The sequence below is a fragment of the Centroberyx affinis genome, unplaced genomic scaffold (genome assembly GCF_046629955.1).
Source record: "Centroberyx affinis isolate AG114_WGS23_722 - 3 ecotype Tasmania unplaced genomic scaffold, CSIRO-AGI_Caff_v1 ptg001915l_1, whole genome shotgun sequence".
NCBI classification, from domain to species: Eukaryota; Metazoa; Chordata; class Actinopteri; order Beryciformes; family Berycidae; genus Centroberyx; species Centroberyx affinis.
This window is the reverse complement of record NW_027280278.1, coordinates 281,461-303,152: the sequence shown is the minus strand read 5'-3', so window position 1 is coordinate 303,152 and position 21,692 is coordinate 281,461. Positions and strand designations below refer to the sequence as shown.

The 21,692-nt window shown below is 42.0% G+C and overlaps 2 protein-coding genes across 4 annotated transcripts in view; one reads left to right on the top strand and one right to left on the bottom strand.

Moving 5' to 3' along the window:
- Positions 1 to 93: 93 nt before the first annotated feature.
- On the bottom strand, positions 94 to 2,226 carry ppcs (phosphopantothenoylcysteine synthetase). Of its 3 annotated transcripts, none has more exons than XM_071530337.1 (4): positions 2,149 to 2,226; positions 882 to 1,418; positions 685 to 788; positions 94 to 575 (listed from the first exon to the last, which is right to left on the bottom strand). In XM_071530337.1, exons 2-4 carry the CDS (start codon positions 1,414 to 1,416, stop codon positions 252 to 254), a joined length of 963 nt encoding a protein of 320 aa, XP_071386438.1. In that variant the 5' UTR covers positions 1,417 to 1,418; positions 2,149 to 2,226; the 3' UTR covers positions 94 to 251. The 3 variants fall into 3 exon arrangements, with proteins under 3 accessions (XP_071386438.1, XP_071386440.1, XP_071386439.1); XM_071530339.1 differs by having other exon boundaries at positions 2,159 to 2,181; XM_071530338.1 differs by lacking the exon at positions 2,149 to 2,226 and adding an exon at positions 2,045 to 2,127.
- Positions 2,227 to 5,645: 3,419 nt separating this feature from the next.
- Positions 5,646 to 21,692, top strand: part of foxj3 (forkhead box J3) — a 68,403-nt gene continuing 52,356 nt past the window's right edge. Inside the window, exon 1 of the mRNA XM_071530334.1 lies at positions 5,646 to 5,799. The gene's annotated coding sequence lies outside the window, so the exon portion shown is untranslated. The remainder of the gene's footprint in view (positions 5,800 to 21,692) is intronic.

Genomic DNA, 21,692 nt, shown 5'->3' with positions numbered 1-21,692 from the left:
GAGGCCCTTTTGTCAAGCATTTAAAAAGGAGAAAGGAAGGCATTATGTGTTTATAGTTACAGTAGTTCCTAAGCTTAGGCAAAGCTAAAACATATTCAATATAAATCAGAGGACAGCAGAACAGGTATGACTATACAAGTATGAATATAAGCCATTACCATAACCCAGGGTTGATGTAAGAGCACAGAGCAGAGACAACTGTTATAACTGGTAGCCTGGACATCAACTTGGACATCAGTGGATCCTGAGAGTCAGTCATGTTGAGTTAGGAACTGGCTGTGCGCTGCTTTCAGGTTACTGATGATCTTCTCCTCTATTTCCACCTCATTCTTCACATCCTCATCTGTGAGGATCAGCTCGGCCTGAGTTTCAGGAGTAACCACCACCACGTAACCCCGCCTGGTGTCCAGTATATTGGCTACCACTGCTTGGTGCCTGTAGGTGTCCAGAGCCCGCCGAGCCTTGTCCAGCAGGATGGACGGGTCCGTCTCCAGCTTGAAGGAGATAACAAATGCCTGTGGTGCCCAGTCCTTCACCAGTGGGGACAGCATCTTGGGCACCATTTTCATGCTGATCTGAATGGGAGAACAAGCATTTGTCACAGATTTAAAAAAAAAAAAACAAAAAAAAAAAAAACATGCATGTACAGTATGTACTGTCCTGGAATTTAATTATTTTACTCACTTGAAGAGGTCCATTGGAAGACTGGATTTTGTGTTCAGGCATCTCAGATGCTGGGATATAGAAATCGGACACAGCTGCCGCCAAGTAAAACATGGCCTTGGACCCTAAGTGTAAAGTAAACGTGAGGACATGTTATGAGCAGTATGCTAGATAAGCGTCCGCACTACTTCAGCCTGTAAGGTGGTGCCAGCCTGTACCTATTGTGCTGAGGGCCTGTGCTGCTGCTTTGAGGAGGTGCAGGTATTCTGAAAGAGTGTTGAACTCGATGGGCAGAAGAAGCCCGGCGTCTTTCACTTCCTGGTAGCGCTTCAGGACTTTGGCGATGTTAGGAAGCGCCTGCTGGTTAACCACCACCTCACCAGAGTTGTTGGATGCTCCTTCTCCACTTTTTAACTGAAGCGTGTCCAGCAGGTTTATGTTGGAGTACAGGCGTGTGTAAGGGTACAGGGAGCGATGTCTGTGCAGGAAGATGACAGCGTAGCCGGAGTCTAGGAAATACTCTGCTGAGGAGGCACCTCGCCTGCCACTGCTGAAGTTATCAAGGAAGCGGACAGTGCGGGACTCCAGGGGAACTTTGGTGCCTCCTGATGTGATGAGAACCACCCTGCGACCCTTTGCCCCGTGACGCCCAGCAAAAGCAGCCATCTGCTCTTTAACCTCGTCAACATGGGAGGGAACAGCAAACTCTTCAGCTAGCTTCCCATCAATGGTAGCTGCCCTGGGCTCTGCCATAGCTGGTGAGAGAAAGTTAATTTGATATTATATAGAGGTAATTTGATAGTATCAACAACTTGACAACAACAACTCAAAGTGAGGAACGGGCATTAAAGATCCAGTGCAATGATTTAAACTCAGGGAAAGTTTGATGTTGATTTCTAACACAATGAGCATCATTTTTTTAGATGGTACAAATCTGTTTGATTCTGTTGAAAACCAGAGGGAAAGTTTTTTTTAAAGGGCACTAGTCAACTTTTCACAATGCTGAAATTATCTATATCATGAAATTGAGAAATGCAATTATCATTGTGCTGGACCTTTAACAGTCAGTGAATATTATACCCATGTTTAGACAATGAGGAAAGCCACGGTATTTTAGTCTAATTTATATAACCTCACAATATGTTAATATATCGTACTGTATGTTAGTATACATAAACCTTAATAGTTTCTGAGTCTTTGGCCTTGTAATTTTATTTAATAAAAGCCTGTTGACTAGCTATACAAAAATTCCCTTCAGCAGATACAATACAGAAACCTCTAGTAAGTTTATCGAGGACAGCTTCAAGTTGAGGCTTGCTGACCTTACAGTCTATAGCAGGTGAGAGTCATGTGCAATTATTTTCAAAATCAGAACACGTACCTGTGATTTGTCAATAATTTGCCACGTATTGCACTGAACTTGAATGAGACAGCAGCGATATTTGCTATTTTATCATTACAATTTTGATAAAAACTGCTACTTACTTCTTCTTACTCTTGATTCTGAGGATAGGAGATTGTTTGTTTTCAGACTGCTTGACAACTTCTGCACTTCCTGAACGATTTCTTCTTTGGTCTTGGTTAAAAAAAAACACAGCAGAGCCTCCAGTGAGACCGTGAGCGCCCCCAATGGCCGTAAATGGTACTACCAATGACTAATACATAGTGAAAACATTTCTAAGGATTAAATCGTCGATGGGGATTTCGTCTTTTCTCCCAGAATTGTGTTCTCATTTTCTTGTGTAAGTAAGTAAGTAAGTAATTTATTTTTCAAAGTGTCATGCACCAAAAGGTGCCCAGCCCGCATGGGCTTACAAGACACTACAAACATAACAAAAAGAGCAATAACATAGTGAGCGCGAAAGAACAAATACAATACACCTCCATACATGTCAAACAATGCCAAACCAAATATGAGCACAGTCCTGCTCCTTAGACATTACAGCTATAAAACATAACTTAGGCACATCTGAGGCACAGACTGTGCCTCTAACACATCAAACATAAAGCGCCCCCTACGCTGTTGGTAGGCATTTAACACAAACTGAGCTAGGTGAAACACTTTATCTGTAAACAGGTACTGAAGTCTACATTCATCAGACATAGAAAACAAATCAGGACATTCTGCAGATATTTTACGGAAAAGCCTATATCTAAGATTATGATATAACGGACAGTATAGAACAAAAAGTGCATTTCATTTTCAACCTCTCCCAGATCACAGAGGTGACATTGTGAGACGCTATGAGACATGAGACTGGAACCTTTGTTGCTTGTTACATCCCCTCTATCACATATTTTCTGTCTTTTATTTCTCACTCTGAACTGTTAAGTAAAGCACAAATGGCATAAAAGGGCAATTCCCCAGAAATGCTAGGGGGATCAGGGGACAGTGCCGTCCTTTACTTAATCCCAAAGAGCAATTGATTTACAGGCAGGCATAAAATAACAGGCAATGACAAGTGACAAACAGACACACAAAAACCTGTATTGCTATGCCTGTTGCACCCCGGGAGACATTTTTGAAAATCTGCAGTTTAAAAACTTAAAATGTAAAAAATATTCAATATGAAATTGAACAACTTTGAAATATCAAATAGGACCCTACCAAAGTAGTTTCTTTGTTTAGTGAGATAGTTTCCATTTAGACTAAGAAAAAGTATGTTCCCATACAAGATAAGAATGCACTTAACCAGTTTTAGTATTTCTTAGATCATGTCACTTGGTTTATACAAAATAGCTGGTGTTGGTATTCATTAACACTTTCATCCACAAGTTGCCCTATATTATCAATAAGTCAACACAACTCTCTTTGCTCGCTCTTCCAGGTGAATCTGCTTTAGGCTGCTGAAAGTGAAGAGGCATTTTGTGAATCACTTTATTGATAGCCTACTTTGGCATTTAAAAATATGGCTCATAGTCAGACCAAAAGTAACCTTACAGTTAATGGTGTAAAAATTACCAATAATTGTTTCTCAATTTTTTCTGCACAGACTGGATAAGAGGATGAGGAAAGTGTCATTTGATTTTATTGGGAGGAAGAAAACATGCATGTGGCCTTGATTAGGCCCACTCTCTGTGGGACAATGTAAGCTGGTGGGGAGAGGTGAGGCATGTGCACCATGTTTGAATAGCCTATTGAATATTGAATAGCCTTCAGTGGAAATACTAATAGTAATGACCTTCAGACTGACTATAACCCCCCCCCCCCCCCCCCCCTTTCAGCTTATAGCTCCTCAGGTAATCAGTGTTAGCAATGCCCTTTAAAAACTCTGACTCAGTGTTTCAACCCAGGACAAGAGCTGGTGCAATCATGTTTGTTGTTAGTGCAAGATGAATTTACCCAGAAAATGATTATTTATTGATTTGTTGCCATACATTTGAGGAAGTTGCCAACTTGAAGCAATCTGTCCAACAACAGTCCTTGTGATCAGCCCACAAGAGGCGCTGTTGCTCTACTGAACAGACGAGCACACTTCTTATGAGGAGGCCGCTCATTATGATACACTTATGGTTCGATTGCATCGATTAATCTGATAATGGTCTGGCTTTTTAATAGCCTAAGGTATGCGGCTGTTTACTTGGTTTATATATTGTTTAAAAAAAAAGAAATAATCTCTCTAAACCACTACTTAGTTAAATAAATGGCTGGTTCAGCTTTTTGATAAGCCAGTCTAACTTACTGTTAGTCCTCAGTCAGTTCAAAAAGCACTTCACGCCGGTAGCCTATAGTTATTGAGCTGTTGGAAACAGAAGTTGTTTGCATTTGTTAGCAATGCTACAATAAACTTAACAATGGTACAAGTCAATGTTTGGGGCAAAAAAAAAAAAAGTTATCAGATCGTATTAAAGTTAATTTTGTTTATAGTTAACTCTTGTAAAACTATTAAGACATTGTAAAGAGCTGTATGTGATTTTTCGTAGTAAATTGTTTTAAGAAACATCGTTTCCCACTAGAAATTCTCATGCTGACATTCTCTGCTTCCAATAGCCCATCTTCAGTATAGGCTTACACTGAAGCTAGTGCTTTCTGAGTGGACTGAAAGGACTCCCAGTAAATGGTAAAATCATAAAATGATCTTATAAAAAAAAACCCTTTATTTATTATTATTAATTTTTTTTAGAAATGTAATCGTTAACATTTTGTCATCACCAGGTAGGCCTATGCATGGGACAATGAGCTGGTCAAGGTAAACCAAATCCCTTACAGAAATAACGATATATTTTTTTAATAGCCTACATTGACACGGGTTCTATAGAAATATTACAGCAATATTTAAACATCATACAGCTACTATGAGTCAAAATGATAGCCTAGAAAATTGCCAGTTATAGCTACTATAGGAGGTAAAAATAACAAAAAACCAAAACAGAAATTATGACAAGGTCACCATAAATTCACTATTAAGTACCGCAGACATAGGCCTACCATAAATCCTAGAACATTCTAGCAATATTATAGTGATTTTTCGTTTGGGATCTTTAAATTACGCCGCTTCATAGGTAAAAACAAAGAAACAAAAAACAAAACAAAACAAAACAAAACAAAACAAAAATCCTTAATATCCAAGCACCATCCCAACTGTGGTCTAATTCGTAAAATAATGAAATAGCAATGTGCATTCCATTTTCTGTGTTCTTGTTTGTACTCCAGCTGTTCTATTTTCTATAGCTTTAAGAAGCCTATTTGAATTATAGGCCACATATTTTGTTAACAACTTGTGTTTTCCTAAGCTTTTCAGACAGACCCACATATATGAGTACTGCCTTACATATTGTGGGTAAATACAGTTGAAATGGGTTATCGTAAGGACCGCGCTAGTTTCTGTGGCGGCAGAGTGGTAAATATTCTCGTGCGTCGTTGTATGTGAAAGTAGTTCCGGGCACTTACCAAGCGGGAGAGTCCCGGATGTTGGCTCGGCTGCCGAGAGAAAGGCGAACGGGAAAAGGCGGAGAAGCCGAGGAGGGACGCCACGGGCAGACCGGTGAGGCTACAGCGGGTCTTGCACAGGACAAACGTCAAGAGCATAAGACACCTGGGGGCCACTTGCTGAAGAAGAGGTGGAAGGGGAGGGGGCAGTTACTCTAAAACTACCCTGGATTAAGAGAGCGACCCTTACAACAGCTTCACCCAGAGTAAGTGAGCTACTAGCGAAGAACACGGGAATGGAAGTTGAACTAAGGCCCATGAAATGGACGACTTTCATGGGGAAGTGAGCTGCACTGAAGTTCTGGGGATTGAGCCCAGTGAATAGGCCTTGACAGTTTTCCGTTTGCTGTGATGGGGCATATGGGGACACCTTTCGTAACGAGCCAGTTTCCTTGTGGTCAGTGTTATAACATAGTCGTGTGGCCGATTGTAAAGCTTTCCTGCTATAACTCTCCAACTTGACAGCTCGCGTTAGCCTGCTAGCACAACCGTACAACCAGTGACAACTGACAGAGCAACTTTGACAGCTAGCTAGCCAGTTTCGTAGCCAGCTAACTTAGCTGAACGGTGTCAGTGCATTCTCTAGGTGATTAGGTGGACTGATCACGGGCCAGGACTAGGTGTGTTTTTTTTCTCGCATTAGGTGACTTTAATAACCTATCTTAGCCCTCTATCAGCTATCGTTAGCTAGCCTCGATTGGTATGTGAGAGGTTGTGTGTCCAGCATGAAGTGTGAGCCCAGCTCAGCCAGTGTCATTGGCTTCTGTGCTCCCTCGCCCTGCTGTGATGGTATTTGGTCTCTCGACTCACAGCTGTTGGAATGTGTTTCCTTGTCTGTCACTCGTCTGTTGTCATACAGCTAATAAATTCCTCCAGAAAATTATGATCCTCGTTCGCAAAACTAGTCGACCTGAATTAGAAAGCGCAGATTTGTTGGGTGACAGGACACTCAACAAGTGCAAGCGTTTTTCAGTTAAATAGTATACCAATGAATTTGATCTTCGTGTGTCACGATATCTCTGATATTGTCTGTTGTCTGGTACACCCCTGTGAATTGCAAGATGGCACAGACGCTGTTACAGATACATTTTTGGGACTGTGTGCAAGATGGACTCAGGGCATGTTTCTGTTTGCTGTCATATTTCACTAGTCGGTGATCACATAGGCCAGACATTGATTAGTCAGTGCTGTGACTTACTAAACACTTACTAAACTGTGTTATTTACGTGTACATTTCAATGCAAAGGTAAATACATAACGGTGTCCCAGCTTTATCTTGACGGCCCTCATGAGAGGGTGGATGACTGAACTCTAAATTTGCTTGCTGTCAACCAAGTGTTATCAATGATACCCATGGTGTCATCATAGTAATTTGGGATGCAAATTATTAGTTGACCATCTTCATTTAGTCACATATTTAACTTAAGCCTATTCTCTCATAAAGAATCAGCATAGAGATGATGGATTTATGCCTAACCACAAAAGATTATAAATTCCCCCAACGAATGTCCCATCTCTGCCAGACTTTATGCTTCAACTAACAAAATGCCCATAGTCTTAGTCAGCACGCACAATCAAAGGTCAGACCTGGTTTGCATCTTAATCACCCATTCTTTAAATAGCAGGCCCACAGCGTGCTGTCTGGATCTAGGCTATCTGTGCACGCAGCTTTAGAAGAAACATAATGTTAAAGTTTTGATGTTACTCCACAGCAGCTTTCCAATTAATCAGAACTAGAGTAGTTTTGTTTATCTCATTTCTAGAAATTAGTGTGATGGACAGTTGTCATACCGTCTTATTCCATGAAATATCCTGCTATTGCATTCTATTGTTCTCATTTAATTTTTCAACAAATGATGATGTTGAAGAGGCTATATGCGCATTTGACGCTAATTGGCATTTTACTGCAGTGTCCCCGCCTCCTACCTCTGTCTAACTTTCAGAGACTTCCTTACTCTTGCACTACAAATGCTTTTGTCTTTGATGCCATTCATCAAATGGTGTTCTGTGGAAAAAAGTTTAACATATTGTTTTTATATGCAACAAATTCTTCCAATTGAAATAACTATGGGAAATTTAATGCAATGTTATTGGAAGTGAAATTGGAAGTGAAATTTACAGTTTTTTTCTGGCTGGCAGTTTGAGAATAGACGTAGAGTGCAGCCGATGCATCCTTTTTGCAGATTGCGTGCAGAAATATGAACCACCACATACACATTGTAAAATTAGTTTCTTAGAGCACTAATGCATCCATCAAATACTGCTAGTTTATAAGCAGTGTGGGTATTCAGTTCTCTTCATAATTGAAGAGGTCGTGCAGGCTTAGACTTTGTGCTCCTGTTTTTTGCACCTGTTCTTATGACAGGTTATGAGAATAGAAATTTATAGAATAGGTACAGAAAGGCTTAGTAATATGATAATTCCCTTTTCTTTGCTATATCACCTCACACCGGTCCATGCTTTTCATCTCCTAGATCACATTGAAGGCAGTGTGTAACTTTTTATTGATTTTCCTTTTCTTTAAACAACTTCAAGGTGCTGATGAATGGAGTAAATGGCAGTGAAGAAAGTAAAAAGAAGATCATGCATCTGTTTGTCCTCACCGTAACCATTTCCAAGTGTGAATCTGATAGAGCTTCTCTTTAAGGATGGTATTAGCCTGCAGTGTTCTTTCAAATGTCTATTGCCTAATGGCTCAAACTACCTCTCCAAGGTCTTTCTGTATGTATGTGTGTGTGCGCGCGCGCGCGTGTGCGTGTGTGTAGGTGTGCGTGTCCGTGTGCATACTAAATAGCGGTGGCACAAACATCTGTCATGATTTCCTGAAGTGAAGTCACTTCGTCACTCATTCGTCAAGCTTTGTAAAAGACAAAGAATATAGGATAACTGCGTGTGAATAAATATTGACATTTCATCTCTGTGTCAGAGATAATGTTAGGCCTAGTGGTGATAGCACTGCATCATTTGATAGACAAAATGGAATAATGACAAGGTATTTGGCTAATTTGGAGAGGTGTCAAGGGTCTGCAAACCGGCATAGTCTCGTGAATTTAGAGCTGGTCTCTACTTTTTCAATAGCAGCAGCTCATTTGGAATTCGGTATGTGGCCCTGTGCCTAGCCCTGTCTCACTGAGAGGCTTTTTAATTTCTCCCCTTGTTGAAGTGATTATTCAAATGGCCGTCCGTGAGATGCAGTTATCAGACTCCTGGTGGTAGTTGAGCCCGTGGCAACATGAAAGCCCATCACCAATACCCCACCCCCCCCCATCCTGTGTAGTTGGACAGCACCCAACAGGTACCCTCTGTAGCAACCCCTATTAGACCACCACATCTTAGCCCTCGGGCTAAAAGGCTATTCTATTATGTGATTGGCAGATTTGGCAGCAATTTATTCATGGAGCAGCTAAAATATTTTTTGGCACGGCGTGGTGGTGATTCTGTTGATTGTAGATCACTGTTCAGTATTTTTATGATTGCTTACTTTTGGCCTTAATCCAAAGTCTAGTCTATTTTTTTCTTGATAAGATTAACATGGTTCATTTACTGTCTGTTCTGGAATGTGAAGTTATTTCAGGTTGGAGTTTTTTTATTTTTTCTTCACCTCATCACCCATAATCTCGTCTTTCAATGGGAATTTCACCTTGGATGGGCAAAAAACGGGGTCTTCTTTTTTTCTTCAACAGCTGTGTACCCTGTTGAAGGCAGGGTTTCCTCTAGCCTAATGCAGCTCAGGCCAAACGACTGGATGGTTTTGTTAGAAATCTCTCCCCATGCTCTGCTTTTATCCAGTGTGAAGTTTGCTCTCATGGAAGCCGTGTTGGTGAGAAGGGACTAGCTCAGTCTTCATTAGCAACGCTGTGCATCACTAGAATGCAGATGAGCTATGAAGCCATTCATCTCCTGGAAATGCCTCCCTGATTCCAATTTGAATCTTGTTTGCAGTCACATTGTGTGAGCCCACTTCTCCGTGTTAAAGAAGTCTCTTTATGTGAGAGATCAGAGGGGGATAATTGCACTTAAGTGAACCTCATTTAGTGCTGGCCAGAGCAATTACTGTAACTGCAGTTCTAGGCGTTTTTTGGGGCCTGGAGCAGCTGTCATTGAGGCTCTGTAGCCGAGATATCAAATGGTGAATAGAATGACATTGGCATGGCATCATGGGAAATGGCAGATCCTTGGATGGATTTTAATTAGTTTTTGCAGGTTTTTGCTCAGCTGTTTTTTTTTTGCATCCAAAGAAAAGCGTAATTAAAAACGACAATTAGAAATGCATTATTTTAGTAATGATTGAAAATAAATTATTCTCAAGGTGCTCTAAGGTGAAAAAAGCCAGCACTCTTTCTTCAGGCAAAACCCCCTGGGCTTGAAGTAGATGTTTTATCATTAATGTTATTCAGGAGCCAAATTTTGAGTTTTGCTCAGCTGGGTGCTTTAATCTATTTTTGCTGTAAATTAATGAATTTTTAAAGAGCCCCTCGCTGGATACGGGTGGATGTGGGAATGCAGCACTGGTTCAGAGTTTTCAAACGAGCCTCCACTCCACCGTCACCCCCACCCCCCACCACCCACCCTCCTCACGGGATGGAGAGAGCGAATTTACTGAAGCACTACACTTTCATTTTTTATTCATCCAGCAATACACTGCCTAGTTCTCTGTGTGCTCCCTCCCATCCCACCCCCTCACAGTCTATTGAGTTGAATCTGTCTGTAAACTAGTCCTATGCATTCCAGTTCGCATCCTGGGCAGGAATTGGTTGTGGACATGGATCAGTGAGGGAAGCATGTGATGTTTAATTCAACTGGTTCGTTGCCCAGTATTATCAGCGCATTTGCTCAGATACACGTTTTATCTGAAAGTGTTTAGCCATGTTCTAGCCATTTATTTCCCCAGCCTGACTAATCAGGGCCCTTCTTCATACAGAGGAACTAGCTACCCACACTAAGGCTTGCTGGGTAAGTGCAGAAAGTGTGGGAGAAGGGGAGTGGGTGCTCCTGCAACACATGGCGGCTTCTGTGACTCGTTCCAACCACGTGGTAGCAATAAGACTGATAAATTGGGTGCTAACTCTACTGTGAATATTCAGTTGATTTCTATCTGTGTATCAAGTTCATAATTAGTCTAGTAGCAGGGAGACAGTGTACATGAACATAAATATTTTATGTAAAAATAAGATTATGGTGTTAAATAGTGAGATGGTTGTAGGATAATAAATACGCAAAAGAAATCAGGGCCTCAAAATGGACTCCAATAAAGTCTAGTTAAATTGATGCTAAATTACATAGAACAAAAAAGACACACGTAAATGCTGTGTAGCTTTGTCATTTGAGATATGACTTACTCTGTTCTTAATGAGTAGCTCAGGCCTAAATGAATGACTGACTTGACTTTTAAATGCCTTAAAGGATTTAATAATTTATTGTATCCTGTGTCCTTGAGGTTTGATAGTCCCTTACAGTGTCAGCGTGTTTCTGTTTGCCTTTTTTGTTCTATGCTCAGTAGAAGCAATTGATATGCTTGTATGATTCACACTCTTAGGAGACTTTTGAGCTGTGTGCAGGGAAAGGATTTTGCTAAGCTTACACAGCTTAAGTAATGATAATGGAGCTCTCATCGTACTATTTGGTATCTATTTTAATCACTACAGTGGCTCGCGTATGCTCTCATGGCAAATGCAAATTTCAGTTCCAGGTAAACTACCTAGAATAACCTGCTGAAGATGGTCAGTGATTTGCTGGTTTACTGCAGCAGTTTCGGTATCGGTGAAGGTAGTGTGTGATGTAGAGACGCAATTCTTTAGACCACTTCGGTTTGAGGCTTTATTTTTTTTTTTACAGTAGACCGAGTACTGTAGGTGTTTGCTACGCAGCGACAGTGTAGAGTTTATGATCTCACATGTGTTTGAATGTCAATCCTCTGCATACTCAGAGAGGAAAGTCAGAGAGGGGCAGGTTTAATTAAGTCCACAGTCCTAAGCCTGATTAGTAAGGTTAAATAGGTTAGTGGAGTCTGAAGACATGGCTTACTGCCACATCCCTCACATTCATTCTCTACTGACAGTTAACTGGTGGAGATTGATCATTTGTCATGAAATCACAAGACTGAACATATTTCAACAACCTCGCCTCGGGTGGTCAGACTTAAAGACTGCGTGTTAGCCTCTCTCCATTTGTTTTGTCATTGTAATTTCAGACAATGCTAATGTGGACCAGTACAGAAATAGCTTCATGTAGAAGTTGTAGACTGTGTGTGATGTGGTGTGTGAGGCTCATGATCTGTCGTAGCGATTGCCAAGTTCTGCAGATGTGTTGGTTGGGAAGGAGCTGTGGTAGATCTCTCAACCAGACGATTTCACTTTTGTCTTCATACCCTTGCCTGTGCCCCATCATCCTTTGCATGCTCAGCAAACATCACTTGTCAAAATCTTCTTTCTGTTGTTGTCATTGTCTATTTCTCTCTGTGAAACCTGATGGATTAGCCTTAGATGTAGTGCTTGGAGTCTCCATCTGTGATTCAGAAAACCCCTAACAGAAGCCAAGGATTCTCTCTGAGGAGTTGGAGGAAATGTTGATCTGTGTGGACCAGGAACCCACACAAGTGATGACTCGCTCTTGCCCCATCATTCCCACCCCGTCTCACTTTCTTACTCTCCTTCTTTCTTACACATACTCTTTCTTGATTTGATTTGATTTTTTTTGCGCCTCCATTTCTTTTTCTTTACCTCTCTCTCTCTCTCTCTCTCTCCCATACTCTCTCCTGCTCTTCACTTAGCAAACAACACGTCTGTTGAGAATTCTGAAGAATGCATCTTGTTACTCAGATGACTCATACTTCCTCTGGCCTGCATGCTTCTCCCTCAGGGTGGATGAATGAGAGGGCGGTGAGGTTGGGTGGAGGAGGGGCAGAATGGGTGAGGCGATGTGGTCTGTGCCAGTGGCCCATAATGTAATTAAGGAAGTGTTGGTGTGTTGGTGATGGGGCCGGAGCTGTGTAGATCAGTGCTCCCTCAGCATGTGGTCGTCCCCGGGTGGCTGTGTGACTGACAGGGGGCTGACCGGGCTGAGTCACCAGCCGCCCCCCAAAAGTCACTGCTGGGAATCTCAGGCCCAGCTCTGACCCCACAAGTCAGCCACTCTGGCAAGGCCACTGTTTCCCTGGGAGGAAAGCCCTGCGCTTTGGCTCTGCAGAGGAACGAGCCTGCACCTGGAATCTGAGATATCTGTCTCTGCCTAACTGAAGGAATTTTGTATAGTGCAGGAATGAAACGACTGTAAATGAGTTTGCACGTACAGTTAGTGGGCTCAGGAGGCCTGACTACAATATAATTTTTTTATTAGAGTAAGTTTATGAGATTGCATACAATTAAGCCTCTAATATTCCAAATTTCTGGTCTTAATTCCCTAACCTTTGCAACCAATTTTTAATATCACACTGCATCAGAAAATGCAGTTGTAAATAAACCCTATTATATTCATAATACTATTGAAATAGTATCAGTATACCATTAGGCTCCTCGTAGCTCTAGCCCTGTCTTCCCCATACCTGCTCTGCTTGGTCCCCTGCCAAAATCTATGACTCACAGGAGACTGAGTGACCTACTTTTTAAGTCTTCTAGGAGTGCCAGAAAGATCTTTTTTATTTGCAAGAGAATACAGTGGGTAAATATAAGTCAATTAAAATGCACTTAAACCCATTTTTGGATTTAAGCACCTAAAGGCTGTGTCAGCATGGCAGTCACCTCAGAGGATTCCCTTCATTATCACAAGGAAAGGATACATGCGGTTAACATTTCAGCTTTGATATCTAATTAGAAGCCAAATGATTGAGTTTAAGGCCATGCCAGCTCTCTCCAAGCCAATTCAACAAATTCAACTCATTTATGCGCTGTCATAACCCTATAATACTTGTATGCTTTTATATTCCACGTACCTAGTTTATCCAGGTTGTCAGAGATTATTTTTTCTGTGTGTATAAGGCATTTACCTTCATGAATCGGTGCCAGCAGCCTTAAACTACAGTAAGTTTGTTTTAGTTATGATAGAGTATAGGCTGTACTGTAGGGGTAAAGTTTAAACAATTGCTCATAAATTTTGTATGGGTTAGAAGGAAGGATAAAAAGTTTGGGTACACAAGCTACTCCCAAAAGCCCAGTTTGCAGTTTGCCTACCTCTGAAAAGAAAACAAGAACGGGATCAAAGGCCATGTGATCACTCAGATGAGCTGGTTTTTGATTGGAAAATGATGCCGTTTTGCTAAGCGGATGGAATTTCCACTTTAATCGCTAATTGCCGTTTTTTGGTCGTGTTGTCTCTCATTGAAGCAGAAACAAGCTGTGCAGTTGAATGCGGTGTCTTGGCTGCTCTTTTCCCTTCTACAAGGCTTCGCTGCTTTGATATGTCAGTTTTGTTTGAGTCTGCCGCCTTCGTCTTGACACGATTGGCCCCGCTCGCTCCGACCCCCTGGAAACCCCCCGGCATGCCCGCCCCAGGGTGTGTGTTCAGTCATTTATTCAGCTTCCTCTAAAAGACTGCCATGCCTTCACTTCCCTTTTAGTTTCCCTCCCCTTATTAAGATGCAGGAGGCAGAGCAGCGTTTGGTCTGAAAGGCTTAGTGCTGGTGGGGGTTAGGGGAAGTGGGTGGGGGGGTTGGGGGGGGGTGCTCGTGTGTACAGTAGGGGGTTAGGGAGGGACTGTGAGCATGGGGACTTTAATGACTTAATGCACACTGTACAACCCGGCCACACTCCTGCTAGGTTCTGTAGGCAGCTCACACTGTTCTGATTGCTGCCTTTTTGTGTGAGTCCAGTGACAGAAAGTCAAAATGATGTTCTGACAAAAGTGACCATGATTGGAGAGGAACAAATTATCATGTCTTTGGCTAATGCTGATTGCTGCTTGGGTTCAAGCCTGATAATCCCTGTTTAGTCCTCAGAAATGTCTGCCTTTTTGAAACCTCCTTTTTTCTGTTGTCTGTTCTCTGATAAATTTTGTCATGTTATTGCTTCTTTTCAAGAGGTCCCAGTAGTGAACCACTTTGATAATCTCAATGCCATTATTGGCATTTTAATTTTTCTGTTCATTTTTATTTTATGGAACATTTCTCATTCAGCAAGTTCCTCATGGTGCCTTTGTAAGAAGAAAGCAGATCGGATGCTGGGCATTTCACATTCTGAATGTCTGAGATAGAGGTAAATTATACAAGGCACAAGCCAAAGCACGATCCTTAACAATTAACTAGACACACAGCAGTCTACTAGTCCCATAACTTTACGTACACTCCACCACTAACCTGGTGGTTGAGTCCCCCAGTCTTGATATTTTGTGGGTAGTCAGGATGGTCCCAGTTGCAACTTCAAGATGGTGTTGTGCTGCTATGACAATTGGCAATATGACAAAATAAATCTTATAAATTCTTGAATCCTAAAGTGAAATATGAACGTGCCACATACCTGTACTAGCATAATACAACATACGTATGTTCTTCGATGCTGCAGCAACTCTGTTGTAGCTAAATTAAACATTGGCTAATTAGCCGTATTGGTGGTGAACATAAGTTCAAGTTTTTATTTATATAGCCCTTTGTCACAAGCATCTCTCAAAGGACTTCACAGAGACAGAGCGTAACTAGATCTAACCGATCAACAATCAGTCATAGAACAGAATTATGCAAGACAAACACAAGGAAGCAGAACATTGTACAAGACAAAATAGCAAAGAACATTAAACTCTCTAACATTATATCAAAACCATTGACACTAACAGTAGATGTAATCAATGTCTTTCATGTTTATTTCTAGTCCTTCAGATAGAAATTCTAAAACATCGGGAAACCTTGGATAGCTATGACCAACTTTTCTACCATTATGATCGTGGCGAGTGGAATATGTTTTTTTACGCTCAAGGATACTGAAAGCACAAAAAATGTTGCTGTTGACAGCCGGTGTCTCCCAAAAATTCAACAGCGGTTAACTTTTCAGCACTCACTAATTGTTTGGCAAGATGGTTGCTAGCATAGTTGCATAGAGAGCTAGCCATTTTATTGTCGGCAAAACAACCATAAGATTATCTCACTTGGAGACTACAGTCTTCTCTCTGCAGGCAGGCAGGCAGAGTCACAACTGACATCAGTGTGTCTTGAACTGGGCAGGTTGAAAGTAGCATTGCACCATGTACAGAGAAGTTAACACCAACAGTGTTTTGTTATCTTTGCTGCTTATGTGATGCATTGTTAACATCTGGTTAAGATATGTGGACAGTATAATAGGAAAAGTTAATCATTGCCTCAATTTAAAATTGTATTTTTTTTTTTTATTTAGACTGGGAAATTCAGGGATTAAATGCCGATCTCCCATCAAATTTAAACTGATGATTACTCAACTTTGTTTAATACTAAATTCTGATTGGCCAATGAGAAGATGTCTGGTCGCGTTTGTTGATTGCTAATCAAATTGACTTGTGACACCATTAGCCAAACTTTACCCCTTGGTTAGAGCAGATAGTCCTGCTGGACTATTTTTTGGCAGAAGCTTGTAAATTACTTTAGCTTGTATTAAAATCATTTAAAATCAATATTTCATGTCAAATCATTAGTGTCTTTGGTAGTAGCCATGTAATAAGTGGGATAATGTGCAGGGAGCCAGTGATCCCTGCTTTGTGCCGGGGTCTTAAATCACCCTGTCGGGGCTTATTTTGTGATAATGAGCGGCTCCCTGTATATTATCCCTTACATGTTCAACTAAGCTAGTAGCTTATATAATCAAGTTTTATTTCATTGACTATAAATTGTAGTCTGATCCTGATAATGCAACTTGCTGAAAATATGGATCTGAAAGTCTTGAATCAAAAATAATGGCCAAGTTCTCATTTTTATGTTCTCTCTTTATTTCATTTACCCGCTTAGTAAGACTTCGTGCACTTCTGAGTCAGTGCAGACTGTGAGTGTGAAGTTGGATTTTCTTCATCATATGATGCAATAAAAGCATTTTAAACTGCAAATGAGACCGTGCAGCTGAATTTGTTTGTTGAACACGTTTTATATTTTAATAAAGTATGGTCTGGAATATGAATGATTTCCAAACATTTCATTCTGCTAAATGACCTTCGTCCCCCGTGGAATGTAGATAAATGAGTGTTACTACTTCTCACTGCGTTACTAATGTGAGGTCACTGGCTGATGGAGTTCAATACAGGTCAGAAGCCTGCACGATATAGAATCTCCCTCCTCTGTCCTTCTCGTTCACAATGAGTCATGTTGCATGCCACATGATGCGCCACTTTCGCCAAGTGAGTCATCCCGAACAAAAGCACCTCATTGGAGGAGACCGAGAAGGAAGCATGGACTGTTGTCTGTTTTTTGGTTTCTGTTTTTTGGTTTTGCTCTTTTTGAGCAAAGTATGTGACATTTACCCGTCACTGACCAAGAAGCTGACATGCTGTCAAATGTGTGCTCATGGTTAATTTTGCGGTGGTTACTGAGAGTGCGGTAGTGGCAGAATGTTGATGAAAAGAATGTACTCCATTGTAGAACTCTTCACATTCACACACTACAATACTATTTTACCAACTAATACTATTATTACAATTATTCTATTTGGAATAGAGGCTAAAGACCTTGAACCACACACAGGCCTGTCACTGATGGAATAGAATTCTTTCACAATAAAAAGGTGGTAGTGCATTTACATTTTTGCAACTGTAGCCGGCGTACTAGCAGAGAGCTGTGTAAGTTGCTGTAGTTTATAAAATCATCCCCGGGGCTGTGGCCCATCTGCTGTGTGGGTTGTACAACTCTTTGATGGCACCGCTCCTCCTCTCTGCTGTTTAAGCTGGAGCCCTCCTGAAGGCCCAGGAGAGCATTGGGGAGCTTTATTGACCTGACCCGCGCTGTTTGCCCTTGACCGGCACATGCTTTCTCGTGAATTGGCCGTAATAAAATCGTAAAGACAGGTGGAGAGACCAAGACGCGCAAATGAGAAATGATTATTGGTCTTAGGCATGTGATCTTTCAGAGGCAATGGAGACTGATGGCAGAGGAAGCTCGGTGTAACAGAACTTGTGGTCTCATCCTCCTCAGCTGAGCAGGGTTTGATTGGTAATGCGCAGGGAAGCAATGTGCTGGAAGGCAGAATTCTGTTTTTCAATTTATTTCCTGCATATGGATATATTTAAACTGAATACTGTGCATTGTAAATTCTTTCAGGGGGAGTATCTTTGTGTTCGTTTCTGTGTGTGGTGTGTATGTGTGTGTTGGTGTGTATGCATATGGCCCCTTTAAGAAGCCTGCATTTGTTTGCTGGCTGTGTCTGGGGCCCAAAGTGGAGCTCTCTCTGTCAGATGAGTGAAGCTCTGCAGAGGCAGCCACTGGGAGTTCTGTTTCATCTCCTCTCATACTGCTCTGGAGCAGACATGCAAATCCGCTGTAATGAGCGCAGCCTGTGTGGTGGTGGTGGGGGGTGAGGAGGAGGATTTGGGGGGGGGGGGGGGGGATGAACTCAGGAATTTAAAGTGGAGAAAGGGAAAGTGGAGGAAAAAGAAGGTGAGATGCCGACAGCCGTGCCAGAGAGCAGAGCGGGAGAAGTGGAGGAATCTGGGAGAGGGTTATGTCAGGAGCGGTGGAGGTGACAGGGAAGTCTTCCTTCTCAAATCAAACATTCATTAGCCTGCTGTGGCTCCTCTCTTCCCTTCGCTGTTGAAACACTGAGGTGAAGATGCAAATGGTGCCACGTTAATTAGCCTTATCTTTTACACCAGCAAGACGTGGTGTGAAAAAAACACAGTGCATCATCATCACTGTTAGCAACTGTAATGAGGCTTTTGTAGTGATTCTGTTGAAAGTTTAGCATGTTGTTGTTGATGTAATCCCTATGTTGACAAGTGTTTTTTGAGCTTTCCCATTCACTTACCTCTCTCCACTAACCAAACTTTTGAAGATCGCTACTAAAATTTTTTCGATATCTTATGATAAGAGGGATCACTCCACTAGATAATGTCACTTAATTCAGGAAAATTCTTGAAACAAGTTGGTTCACAGTGGAAACAAGTGAAATGATCTCACCACATTTATTTAATTTTTTTTTTTAAACCTCCCCCCACACTCAATACTAGACCTAATGACTTGTTAAGATGGATAGATACAATGTTGTGGACTTATGTATGTTGACTGAGGTGAGAATGCAGCAGGAATCCTTCACCTGCCATCGGTGCTGCAGTCCATGAAGTGTGTCATAAACCCCATTAGTCTGCGCCTGGCTGTCAATAGCTGTGCAAATGTGGTTTTATTCACTCATAAAGAATTAAATCCCCAATCAATGTCAGGATGTATTGGCCTCTGTCTCCATCCAATAATGTAAAGCACTCAAGACTTTTGATGAGCTCTGCAGATCGATTGGAGGTTAACAGCCACTTCACATGAGCTGAGACCTACAATATGTCATGGGGTCTTTAGCGCTCTACAACTGTTCAGGGGGCAGCATAGGTTAATATCTATGGGATAGCCAGGGACTTTATGGTGTGTGCTGCGTCGCACATTAAGTAGTAGTGGACAGATCTGAAAATAAACTGATCAGTGTTGCTGATGAACATGTCTAGATGTATTTGATGTCAACTGACTTTCACCAACGTCACAGGCAAGTGATTTCACAAGATGGGAGTGAGCAGTCGACCCATCATACCCGATATTATGCTAGAGAGCAGAATAAAATGTCAGCCGCCCACACAGCTCCCTCACCTTCCCCAATGGAAGCACCACAACCTAGTTTCACAACAGTAGTATCTCCTTCTTCTGTTCCTGCCTTGTCTCTGACAAAACTCTCAGATTACTGCCTGGCTGCCTCCTCACACTGAAGGGAGTTCCTCTGTGTCTGACGGGCTGGGCTACCGGAGGGAGTGCTGAGTGATGATGTCATCGGAGTTCCTCAGGGTGTCTGGACTGGGAGGCTGCGGTGGCCTTCACTTGCCACTGACTAACAGGTTGACTATTGCTCAGCCTCAGTTGAAATGAAATGTGGGGTAACCTGGTGAGAGAGTAATTCAAGGCCATAAGTGTCTGTATCAAGCTGGGCTGGAAAATTTTACATGGGTTTAGTGGATCATATAACCTTAGTGTCAGATTATCTGATACGCATTTGTCATGTTTTGCTGTATCTTGGTCTCTCCCCTCACTTGTGTGGTTTGCCAATTTTGTGACCTGCGACCAAATAATGCCAGGTGGAAATTCCCTTCAGTCATTTGCCTCATATCCCCTCTGCAGAGGCTCCGTACTGAGCGTCACTGTTTTTGAGTTACCATCAGATATCAGAGAGTGAAAACATCCATCAAACGCACTTGTCAGTGATAGAGAATTCTTCTTAAACTTCACGTGCCTGCTGTTATTATGATAAATCCTCTGGTTTTGTGATGACCTGTCTTGGCTCTTGTAAGGCAATAACCTCATGACGATGAATCCCTTTTTGCCAGGAGCTATTTTGACAGCAAAGCCTAAACCAACAATGACTGGCACAGCTCCCTCCCCCCCTTCCACACCCAGATAAATAGCAACATCGTCTCCAGGAAACCAAATTAATTGAAATGATCTGGAACGAAGCAGGAGGGGTGATGAGAACAGGTATAGACACTGAAAGCTGTCCATCCCCCACAAAAACAAATTCCTGCTCTGTCAGAGACAGCCGTTGACAGTCAACCTCTGTCTCATGCTATACTCCTTAATCAGCCGTAGAAGAAAACCAAGCTGCCCCCAAATTAGCCTGGAATTCTTCCGGAGAATGCCTAAGGAATTTATTAGCTTGTATGAACACAGACGATTCCTGGTGACGCAAGACAACACTGGTTAAATTCAACAGCTGATTGTGGTGCCTTCGTATTCTCCAACACTGCTTAGGCAGTTTCTGGGGTAAATGTTCACTGTTGGTTCTAACTTTTCACCCTGAAATGAAACAAATACTCCCAAAGAATGTGAAGCATTTTGGGATTGATCAACTGGGCTATATTCCACTTGGCTCTGCTGTTTATGTGTGTGAACTGCGCATTATGTGTGCAATCTGTTTGACCCAGTGATTGAGCTTGGGGGTCAGAGACTTGAAAGTGGCCGCTCTGTCTGTTTTGCCCCCCTCCTTTTGCCAAGTGGCTACATTGTCTTAGCAGAGCAGAGGCTAAACTGGAGTGCCAACAAAAGATGAAACTATTGACCTGTGACTTAATCCTCTAATCTGTTCTATGCTGTGGTGTTGTGCAACCACAAATGCAGAATGCATTATCGTTCAGGGGAAAGGGCATGGTTTTATGATGAGTGGCCGCCCCTCTGCAATGTGCCATGAAAGCCTTGGCCATGGACTGCCGCTATTGCTTGTGAATCCTGTGCTTTCACTAGAATTGCATAAGCTTTATTGTTGTCAAGTACGCATTCATTCATGTAAATCTGTGTTTGAGAGAGTTTGTTTGTGAATGTATGTTCTCAGTGACCACTGGGCTGTGTTATCACCTGCAGGTACAGTGTGGCTCCAGGAGCATTTTAAAGAGCCTGTACAGAGGCGCCGTAAACCACTGAAATAGGACATGAAGAGTCAAAGAGCAGCGTTTCAACGGCTTAATGATGCAGCGGCATCCAGCTCCGTCAGGCAGTAAACTCTTTAATATGCTGTTAATTATTTCTGAGAGATTGGATATTGATTAAAAAGCAAACGGTTTTAATTATAACTTCAGCGCTAGTGCCATCCTAAGTGAAGACAGTTTTAGGGTTTACGTGAGAGGAAGGTCTAACAAATCCACCAAACCTCAAGCTCCTTCAACTCCCCGTTAGAATTTTGTTTTTATCTTGTACTTTTAGGGTTGGAAAGTGAGTACTCTGTGTTAGCGTAACCTGTGCGTTGCTCCACCACTCAGCTCCTTCTCTCAGCACCAGCTACAGAGCTGCCAATGCTGATCCACCATCTACATTTGAAATTCATGACCTGATTCCTGCACTGTGCAGCGCTTTCAGAACATGCATTGCCCACCTAGGTAATTCCTTCAAATCACGCTTGGGTAACTCAAGCTTGTTTTCTTTTTAACACATCTCTGTTGCACTAGAAAACGAGGCTCATGCACAGTTATTTGTGAAAGGGGATGG

Bases quoted from the DNA above. Each gene is read 5' to 3' on its own strand.
- ppcs (XM_071530337.1), bottom strand. From the start codon at position 1,416: ATGGCAGAGCCCAGGGCAGCTACCATTGATGGGAAGCTAGCTGAAGAG. The intron at 789-881 runs GTACAGGCTGGC...CTTTACACTTAG, and splicing joins ACAGGCCCTCAGCACAATAG to GGTCCAAGGCCATGTTTTAC. The intron at 576-684 runs GTGAGTAAAATA...TCTCCCATTCAG, and splicing joins CTTCCAATGGACCTCTTCAA to ATCAGCATGAAAATGGTGCC.